This window comes from Drosophila albomicans, chromosome 2R (genome assembly GCF_009650485.2).
Source record: "Drosophila albomicans strain 15112-1751.03 chromosome 2R, ASM965048v2, whole genome shotgun sequence".
In the NCBI taxonomy this organism is placed as follows: Eukaryota; Metazoa; Arthropoda; class Insecta; order Diptera; family Drosophilidae; genus Drosophila; species Drosophila albomicans.
Window position 1 is genome coordinate 16,826,798 of NC_047631.2, and position 11,188 is coordinate 16,837,985.

General features: G+C 42.2%; 1 protein-coding gene across 3 annotated transcripts in view; it reads left to right on the top strand.

The window, feature by feature from the left end:
* LOC117575608 (GATA-binding factor C) overlaps positions 1-10,666 on the top strand; it is a 40,884-nt gene extending 30,218 nt beyond the window's left edge. For all 3 annotated transcript variants that reach the window (XM_052006616.1, XM_034259879.2, XM_034259880.2), the window contains exons 6-9: positions 5,239-5,382; positions 8,981-9,167; positions 9,272-9,459; positions 9,593-10,666. In XM_052006616.1, the coding sequence (XP_051862576.1) occupies positions 5,239-5,382; positions 8,981-9,167; positions 9,272-9,459; positions 9,593-9,619 (546 nt within the window). In that variant the 3' untranslated portion in view covers positions 9,620-10,666. The remainder of the gene's footprint in view (positions 1-5,238; positions 5,383-8,980; positions 9,168-9,271; positions 9,460-9,592) is intronic.
* The last annotated feature ends 522 nt before the right edge of the window (positions 10,667-11,188 follow it).

Here is an 11,188-nt window from a genome sequence, read left to right on the forward strand (position 1 = left end):
GGGCAACAATTCTGGAGGCAGTGACGCCAAAAATTAAATGCAAGGCGCAGACACTGAGCGTATAAATCAAGTTACCAAAATGCGCGCCAAATGAAAGTCAAAGTCAAAAGTCGAAGCGATCGATAAACAACAACAGCAACAACAACAACAGCGAAAATCGAATCAAAACTAAAGCAAAAAAAATAAAAAGGGGGCAACAAGCAATAACAACAACATTAACAACATCAACATCACACAACTCGCGAGTCAAAGTAAAAGTTCAATGCACGTTCTGCAAACGGGGCGTATACGCAATCGAGCGCATTAAGTTGCCCATTTTGTAGCTGGGCCAGAGGCCAGAGAAGACCTTATGCTTATGTCTCGATGCTTGAATGTGATGTTTGGGGCGCTAGGATCTTGTTAAGAGCGGGCTCATTTCATCAAGTGGGCAGCCTAATGCCATTAAAATGCACTTGAGCAGCAAGACAGCACAGCAAGCACAGCAAACGGGATTGCTGTCTCATGTCTTATGTCTCCTTTGGGGCACAAGCACAAGCTGACGAACCTCTGAACACTGAAAACTGATACAGACCAGACACAAACTCAATGTCGACTGCAACTTTGTGCTCCTCGTCGCAGATCAATTAAAAATTAACGATATGAAGCGCAGCCGCAGCCGCAAACTGGGCGTGCCAATAATATAATGAAACAGGCTCTCACAGCAAAGATCGCAAGCGAAAACAAGAGAGACAGAGAGAGAGAGAGAGAGAGAGAGAGCGAGCGAAGTTTGAGGCTGCAGATGATTAAGGGCAGCTTGTTAATAGCCCTGCTGTGGACTGCTCAGGCTGGAGTACAGAGCATGTTTCAATACAAGCGAAGGAATAAAGCTGAAGCTAAAGCTAACACCGCAACCAAAACCGAAACAGTAAACCTATTTAATATGCAAAGGCATAATTTGCACACCAACGCTGAGAAGGGTTGCATTTTCTAACCCTTCATCGGTCAGACAATATGTGAAAATGTGGCTAAGCACGCAGCCCATAAATGCAAAAGCCAAAGCATAGCCAAAGGCAAAGGCAAATGCGACTAGGCAAAAAAGCGCGTGCTAAGCGCACATTCATTTTGGTTAAGAGCCAGCTGGCCAACGAGCTAGGGCTCTATGTATAATTTATATATGGTATATGCAGTTGCAGTTGTCCAGTGACAAATATTAATGACGATTTTCATGCCTTCACAAATCGGAGTAGCCCGAGTAGCCAGAAGGGGAGCTATGTAGACTTCTAGCTGACCATGTTAGTTGTCACTCCTCGAGTTGAGTTCTGCTGTTTAAAATGCACACTACTAAAAAAGACGCTTTTGGGGCGCGCTGTCTACGACGATGTTGAAAATTTCCATGCGACAAGTTGAAGTCACACAAACAAACGAACAAAAAAAAAAAGGCTCGTAAAATTCATTGAGCAGCATTAATGAGCGACATTAATGACTTGTCGTTAGTCGTTGTTGCTGTTGTTGTGCTTGCCAGTGTAACACTATAACATTTTATTGATTTTTGTTACGTCTTGGAGCAGGTGTGATTTTTAGCAATAGTTTTCGCTTCGTGCGTGCCTCAGAAATGAGCCCGTCTGATGTTTTAATTAGGCAAATTGTGGGGCAGCTCGCATAGCAAAACGAAGCCCAATCAACGTGCCGCATTGGGCAACCCTTCAGAAATTCACAAATTCATGTTTGCTTTTTCGTATTTATATTTATTTCTCGTGCTGTGTGTGCTGAGCAACAGCCTGCATTGCCACGCCCCAGCAACAACAGCATGTGGCTGGAATCCGCATGAAAAGGAAATGAGCCAGGACATGGCAAAAAGAATGAACGTCCTAGTCCATTTTATTTATTTCTTTCTTTACATTTTATTTTTTTTTTTTTTTTTTTCGTTGCTCGTTTTTTGTTGCGTTCTGCCGCAAACGAAATTTGAATTTTTAAATTAAATTTCACAGCCGCACAAGTTTTCCTCTGTTTTTTTTCTTATATTTATTTTTATGCGACAGACAAAAAGCGACGGAATGCGTACATATAGAAAAACACAGTGAGAGTTTGAGTGTGTGTCTGTGTGTGTGTATTATATATAGTATAAGGCCGTACATTCGTCTAAATGTAACTGTTATGGCCCGGACATTTTGTTGGCGCTTTCCTCTTTTCATTTCATTTCGTTACGTTACGTTTGCAGGCAAAGAGCCACCCAAACGCAAACCCAAAGCGAGCCACAGTGACAGTTACCCAAGTCAAAGCCAGCATCAGATATAGAAATTTTCGTTGCGCTGCTGCCTGAGATCTGGGCGCTATCTCTTGCCATCTTTTCTCTTTGTGTGCGAGTGTGTGTTGGTGTGTGTTGGTTATGTGGGGGCTGCTCCAAAACAACCCCCAAAGGGCAGCTTACTGCTTTGCTACTGCTTTGCTGCTGAGGGTTGGCAAACGACTTTTTGCGCTGCCTGCGAACAATTTAATGAATGTTTTGTCAGATAAAGAAAGCAAGAAAAAAAATGAGTTGATAAAATGTCTGCGCTGTGTGGGCAGTGGGGTAACACACACACACACATACACATAGATAGATAGAGAGCAAACGAGAGATACATAAACAGATACATAGCTTACATACAGCAGATACCAGAGAGCACAAACACACACACACACACACTTCTAGCCCCAAGTGAAAGATGTTACACTGAGATAAACGTAACATTGCTGGGCAACCGGCGGCTGCCAGAGTTGCTCCCGCTCCCTTCCCTCCCTCTCCTCCCTCTCGAACACTCGCTCCTACATCTTGGTGCGATATCTAAGATGGCAAAGGGCATTGCCATCGCACGGCGCACAAAAGCTGCGCAATAAATAGAACTGTAGATGTCTTGTCTGACCCAGCAGTGCGCCTAACCTCCCTCTGTCTTTCCCCCCTTACCCCCCTCTCTCTCTCTCTCTCTCTATACAACAGTCACAGCTTCTCTGTGTGTGCTATATACATAAGTATTTACTTTTGTCGGCGACGCTTTTCATTACGCCTTACACAATTTTCGTGGCACATTTTGGTCTCTTTCAGTTTTTGCGTTTGTTTTGTAAATTTCAATTAAATATTTAAATGTGCGACGCTTTTGTTATTGTTGGCGCGCAATGCTAACAAAATTTGCATAAATTTTATAAACAATTCAAAAATCCGCATAATTTTAGTTGGTTGCTTTTGAAAATTCAAGCAGCCGTCGCCATTTTGTGTGTTGTGTTGCAGACATTTTGTGACTTGTGGCTTGCCGCAGTTGCAAGTCCAATAAATCAACGCAAGGTGCCAAAAAGCAGCAACAAAAGTGGTTTTAAGAATATGTACTTAACTAGCAGATACCCTGTAAATAAAAAATATTGTGAAGTAATTTTATTTTTATTTTTGTAATTTTTTGAAAGCGTTTCTTTTTGACCTCTTGCTATAAATAAGTAGCTTAAAATGTATTACTTAAATTCTATATAAAAGCAGTTCTCATACCCTTTCTTCACATTTTCAGAGCTTAGGGTATTTAAATATAAATTAAGCGCATTTTGTCATGCTGAAGCGCATTGAGAAATGAAAATTTATGGTCACAAATAATATACATACATGCAGAGAGAGAAAGAGCGAGAGAGTGAATGAAATAATGTGTACACACACTCATATGGCACTGTCATTGTTGTATTCTGCTTTTGTATAGTATTATTTATCGCAAGCGCCATCTTGTTGATGTAGTTGTTGTTGTTGCTGTTGCTGTTGCTGTTGCTGTTGTTTGGCGCTTGCGTTTTTGGCATATCAATTAAAATGCGCCCTGTCAATGTTTGACAGTTTGTCAATGCGACTTCAACTTCCCTCCGCCTGACATTGATTTATGTGCAACATTTGGAGGCACTGTTAACAGTTAACAGTGCTGCTTAAATTGTCCATAAACAAGCAAGCGAACAAACAGGCAACAACAAGCAACATGTTGCAATTTAGCACCTACACCACCACCAACCATCAACCAGCAACCAACAAAATGGATGCCAGCCAAAAAGGATTTCGAGTTGAGAATTGAAATGCGAAAATGCGAAAAGGCTGCAAAAGTAGTGCGTTTGTTGGTTGTGTCATGTTAACAACTTAATTTATATGCGACAACGAGTTAGTTGCCTGTCAACTGGTCAAGTGTGTTGCAGCCACATAATTATCAGCGCACAGTTTGTATTTGGTGGGCGTTGAAATTAATTTTGGAATTTCTCGAGATCTCTCGCCACATTTGCACTTCGATCTGTCTGTCTGACTGTCTCTCTGTCCGTCTGTCTGTATGTGAAATTGTTACAAGCTCGTTAACACAACACAGTGCCACCAAAAAAATGCAAAACTCTGCAGACGCTGACCTCTGATTTATGTTAATGCCACGGCTTACAGTGTGCAGCATGCAGCGAGAAGCGAGCAGCAAGGCGAAACCAGAACAGGTGAGCCACAGTTAAAGCCAGAAAGAGACACGGCAACAACAACAATTAAAAATCAAAGTCAAACATGATCAACGCCAGTTTAGGGCCTCGTTGCAATGTTGCTGTTCTTTTTGTTTTTGTTGCTATTGTTGTACGAGCAACATGAACAAGCCACAGAGCCTCAAAGACCCTGAAGAACTTGAGTCTCGGATTCTTCGATGCTGAGTCTCGGTCTCGGAGTCTGATTCTGGTTTTCTGCCTGAAAACGAGGCACAGCACAGCAGACAATGTTTTGGGTTCTGGAGTTTGGGCTACGCTTCTTGTAGCCAATTCGTGGAAATTTAAGCGTGGCGCAGACATGCTCCCCAGTTGTTGTTGTGCTGTTGTTGTTGTTGTCGATGTTGCTGTTGTTTTTGGGCAGTTTTGTAAAAATTGTCATTTTAATGAATTGATGCTGCTGTTAAACGTGGAGCGACTGTGACTGCGACTGCCTCGATCTGCCTCGCATGCCATTTAAAAAATGTTGTTGCCTGGTGTGTCGAGCAACTTTGTTTGCAGTCTTGGAAGGACAGAAGGACAGCCAGAGTCAACATACCTAAGACTCGCTCTCACTCTCTCTGTCTTTCTCTGTCGCTCTTCTAAACCTCATTCGCGCTGCCTGCGACTGCGTCATGCGTTAGTTTTGGCACCGTTCAATTAGCGCGCCAACATATTTGTGGGCGTGCGGCATTAACATAATCAATTTTATTCAACTTATCACATGAGTGCACTCTTAACTAACTTTTCTTTTTCTTTTATTCTCTTTTCTAGACGCTACAGTCGCTGCAGAGCGCGGCCAAGCGGGCGGGCACATCCTGCGCAAATTGCAAGACCACAACCACAACCCTTTGGCGACGCAACGCCAGCGGCGAGCCCGTGTGCAATGCCTGCGGATTATACTACAAGCTGCACAATGTAAGTACAAAGTCAAACAACTAACTAGAATCTCGTACACATACATATATAGAAACTATGGGATATAGCCCCCCACTCCTTTCGCTTTTTTTTTTGGGCGCATCGATTTGGGATTGGGAGAGAAAGAGAAAACCCTCGTTAAACGCTTAAGCGATTTAACGCAACATTTAACAACGGCTCGAGCCACTCGAGCGATCCCAGCTCGAACGGAAACTTCTTCGCACGGGAAACACACATACATACACCCATACACAGATTAAAAGTGACAAAAATGAAGTGTACTTCCTCCCCTTGTGCAAACCCAAAAGAGCTAAAGAGGGTGGCAGGTTGCAGCAGCAGCAGCAGCAGCAACCCTGATGATGAATTGTTGATGATTATTTAAAGATGCCCAACGTGATACTTGTCGCTGCTGTTGCAAGATAAGCGTCTGGTGTTTGGCTGTGAAAATGCGATAAGCTTTGATTTTATTATGGCAAACGCGTGCGACGGCGACGGCAAACGGCAACAGGGCAAGAGTTTAAACCGTGCAGACCGGGCAAATGGCGACGGCAAAACGGCGACGGTTGCCCAGAAATTGGCGTAATTTATGTAATAGACTACGGCTCACTGAATCGCCGCCCTCGCTCTGACTCTGACTCCATCACAATGCAGCCAATGATATAGAGACGCTGTCGAGCCATGTGGAAACTAGATTTAATAACATTTTCGCGCCCTGAGGGGGAACTCCCCACTTTTTGTTGGTTGTATTTGAGGCTTGAGGGTTGTTTTGACCAACTTCTGGCTTATTAAATATTCATTAGCAATGCCAACAGGACGTGCACATAAACGCTTGCTGCTCAGGGTCTTTGGCGTTTTGCATACCCTGTAATCAAAAAAGTTACTAGCAAGGGTAAAACGATGGTCAATCATGAGCAGTGCTTTTTGACATGATATATTGGGGATTTAAGTAAAGCAAATGCCTTAAAAACAGTTATTAAAAAAGAATTAAATCTATTTAAAAAAAATTTAATTCAGCTTAACATTCTGCAGGGTATTTTTAAGCGCTTCTTTTTCCTATTTTCCTTCTTTTTTTGGTTTAATGCCCGCAGTCAGTTTGTAATGAGTTTTGTTGAATGTGGCAAAGTTTTGAGAAAAATCACTTGAACTTTTGCCACATTTACATGTCAGTGGCCCCAAAAACACCAAAAAATAAAAAAAAAGAACGGAGAAAATGATGGGCCACCTGTGTCGCTTCGCCATGTAATCCGCAAACTAATTAAGCTCTGACTTTTCAGTGGCTGCAATTGAGGAACTTGCAATCGACTTTCGATGGCAATCGGCGAGCGAAATGTTTTAATTGAGCGTGAGCGCGGAGTGTATATCAAAGTGAGCACAAGCCAAGATGCAGATGCATATGGCATGCTCTATATGCTACATTGGAATCTAATCTGATTTGCAAAACTTTGAAATGTGGCGGTTTGCAACGTGGCGTATGAGCAATGCGCCAAAAAAGCCGCCGCCACCGCAAACGACGTTTTGGGTGGTTTGTGTGAGAGTGTATGAGTGTGTGTGTGTGAGTGTGTGTAGACCATTAGCTGACACACACTTATACACTCACACTTGTACAAGCGCATTCATAGCGGCGAAATTTATTTTGCAAAAATTTTCTTTCAATTGGACAGTGTCCCATCTTGATAAGATGCCAATCAGCGCGCTTTTTGCATTGCATTGGAGGCAGCCAGAGCTGCCACAACTAGCTAGCAAGCTAGCTAGCCTAGCCTAGCCTAGCATAGCATAGCAGTTCATTTCAATTCAATTCGTTTGTCATTTGGCCGCCATCGTCGTCGCAGTTGCTGTGTGTGTGGGCCTCTCTCTCTCTTTCTTTCGGTCTCTTTCTGTCTCTGTCGCTGTCTATAGTGAGCGATCTGGCCATGTGATTGTCACATTTTATGGAAATGTTGACTGCATTTAGTGCTTGCTGGCTGTATGTCTGTCTCCCCTTTTTGGAGGCAAAGCAAAAGTAAATTGGGAGCAACGTTACGCGTGTCTTCACGCACTTCACTGGAAAAGTGTGCGCAGATAATTAACAGCCAAGTGACAAGGAGCAGGAGACACCGACATCGGCATCGAGTGAGTGCATCCTGTTGTCCGCTCAACAATTGATTCCTGCTGTGCACTTTGCGTCCTGTGGCGTCACAATGATAAATGTCACCTCATAGGCTGAGACTGACCTAACGGTGCAGCTTGTTGCCTGGCGCCGTTTCAGTCAATTTATCAACAACAGGCAGCAGGCACTGTCTCTATCGTACTAACCATCTCTCTCTCTATCTTTATGCTTGTGGGCCCACCCACTCGGCCTGTCAAATTGCAAGTCAGCTGCAGCGGCGCGTGTTGCCCCATGCCCCATACACACACGTTGCACGCTCGATTAAGATTTTATGCATAAAAATCTGTTGAGAGATTTTCTCTTGAATTTCTTAATGAGCAAGGCCTGGATAAACTGAGCACATATTAACAACTTTATGCTTTGTTTAGTCGCTAATGTTGCTGTTGTTGCTATTTGTTGTTGCTGCTGCATATCAATTAAAGCTTTTTGAGGCAGCAGCAGCAGCTGCCGAGTTGCTAATTGCCACAATTTGTGCTAAACGCTAGGGAGCGTCGGCAAAAGACCAGAGACTATCAATTACCTCTCGTCCGATCAGCATCCCCATTACAGTTTGCCCAGTTGTAAGTGATACATTTGCTTAGCGCTCTTGTTTGCCGTTTGTTGTTTTCGGTGCATTACACAATCAACCCTCGCTTTAGAAACTCTCAGACTCGCAGACACACACACATTGCTGGCAATTTAACAATTTCTGTGTTTGCACTGGGACACAACAACAAAAAACAACTCAAAACAGCAAACGACGACAACAACAATGTCGTAATTCACGCCCAGGTACGCAAAGAGGGGCTGTGCACTCTCCTCTATACTATATACTATATAATGTAACTTTTCTTCTTTGCTTTTGTCATCAGCGCAGCCTCGGCGAATGGGTAACTCAATATTGTAATTGTAGCGCAATGAGGCGCGCTGCTTCTACCGCTGCTCTTGTTGTTGTTGTTGTTGCCCCTTAGATGTTCGCAAGTGATAAGAAATTGCATATGAAGCGGCAGCGGCAGCCTCAACAATGGCCAAGAGCGACTAACAAAAAAAAAATGGAAGAAAGAAAAAAAAAAAAGTTGCCCTGGTGCCGTCGCTTGCTATCAGCGGCAACTAATCGCATTCGCAAATGTCGCTTATCTGATCGTGTAGAAATGCTTGTAATACTTCATTTTCACTTCCCGGTTCCCGTTTTGCCGTCGCTAGTGACTGCCACTGCCACTCTGCCACACAGAGTGCGTTGCAACACAGACAGCGTGTGCAGTTAGCGGCATTTCCGGCCAAGGGCTGCGTTTCCCCTTTGCCCCCTGCTCCCTGCCCCTTTACTCACTGCCTACGCCATGAATTTGCATAAATTTGACCCATTTTAACGCTGCCGCTGGGCAGCAGCAGCAGCAGACACAGTTTATTGATTTTCTCTACTTGCAACACCCACTAAACAGCTGCCACGTTTTTTTTTTTTGTTGTATTTTACAGGTCAATCGTCCACTTACCATGAAAAAGGAGGGCATACAGACGCGTAATCGCAAGCTCAGCTCCAAGTCGAAGAAGAAAAAGGGCTTGGGCGGCGGCTGTCTGCCAATTGGCGGCCATTTGGGCATGGGCGACTTTAAACCGCTCGATCCATCGAAGGGCTTTGGCGGCGGCTTCTCTGCGTCCATGGGTAAGCATCAAAGCCAAAGCAGAAGCGTGGACAACTTGTGTCCGGCATAGTTGTGGAACAACATCTAAACATTTGCCTTTGCCTTTGCTTCCTTTTCATTCCAGCGCAACATGGACACCTTTCCAGTGGTCTGCATCCGGCACATGCGCATATGCATGGCAGTTGGTATACTGGTGGCATGGGCGCTTTGGGCGCCTCCGGTGGACTGCAGGGTGGCTTCTCCACGGCGGGTTCGCTTGGCGGTGGCGTTGTGCCCCACTCCCAGCCCTATCACTTGGGCCTCAGCTCGATGGTGAGTACCACGAAAACCCACAACAAAAAAAAAAAAAGACTCTTTATAAGAGCATTTTGTATAAGAGAGAGCTAGAATCTTGTTTACTAACAAAACGTTTCGTCGTTTGCCTCTTTCTCTTCGGTTTCTTTAGGGCACATGGCGCACTGACTACACGTGATGGAGCGGGAACAATTTGAACAACAATTTGTTCAGCTAGAGCAGCGCCGATTTCAATTCAAGCAACAACTATATCTGATCTGATCTGACTTGATTTCCAAACACAATGCCAAACTGAGGACTCCCTTTGCAGCCATTTAACCTAACCTTTTGGGCCACAATCAACCACAAGCAGATGTCCCCTTAAAAAAGGACAAAGACAAGGACATGAACACCAGTGATCATCAGCTGGAGCGTCTTCAACAACATGGAGGGGAAGGCGACGAAGGCGATTGTGGGCCTGGTTCAAGTGCTGGCTATTCCTAATTGTAAACATTGCGTGCAATTTTTAATTATTTAAGTTTTCGTCGTTGGCCAGCAGCTAAAACAAAAGCCCATTAAAATTAATTAAAGGGCCGCACATATTATTTTTATTGCTCTTGAGTGAGTGTGTGTGAATGTGAATGTGTGTATGCGTGTGTGTGTGTGCTGAATGATTGTGTGTAATTGTGAGTATGAATTCTGTGTTTTATTTTTCGCTTAATTAATTTAATTTCTCGACGCAAATTCGGCGTATTTAATTGTGCTTTATGAACTGCCATAAAAAAAAGAAAAAACAAATATTAAAACAAAAGCCCAACACACAAAAAGCAAATAAATAAATAAAAGCAATTGCAAAAAGCCCCCGACAAAAACGGAATTTCATAAATATTTATATTGTATATATGTATGTATATCTGATGAGAACAAGAGCAGCATTACAAACAACAACAACAACAACAGCAACAACAGAAAGCACACAGAAACTAACGATAACTAAGCATAAAATATTAACTAATAAAATGCACGTCCAAAACAAAATGAGAAATATATAAATCTAATCTATAAATATATATATATAAACTGTTTTGTAAAAAGCAACTGCAAAATGTTTGTCCTATTTCGCAATGCAATTGAAAATTGCAAAAATACTTTAAACTGTAAATTAGTTAAATTATTAGACATTAAACAAACAGACGTGATAAACATAAACATAAATTTAAACAATTCAATAATTGTAAAATAAATTTAAAAAAAGCACTTAAACACAGCAGCAAAAAAAAATACAGAAAAAAAGAAAAGTCAAAGGAGCCGCACATACATATACATCTATATATATATGTGTATATATATGCAGTATATATACATGTATATATGTTCAATGTTTAAGCCTAAGTCTTACAAGTAAAAACAACTACAAACACAAAAATGTACGTTTAAATCAATTCAATGTTAAAGGCAATTTGTAAAATACGAAAAAAAGAAAAACAAGAAACGCAAAAAAAGAACATTTGTTAGCAATTTTTGTATAATTTTAGCAAAAAGTATTTATAAAACTTGAAATAACCGCTTAAGTTCTGTGTAAATAAAATACAAATTTAGTGTTTAACTTAATTTATGTGTGAGGTATAAACAAAAAGAAAAACAAAACAAAGCAAAACAAAATATAAAAGTAATATGTATATGTATACTTACCTATAGAAAATACACAGCCACACATACATGTGTGTGTGCAAGTGTGTATGTATGTACTACAAGTATGTTGTAAGCA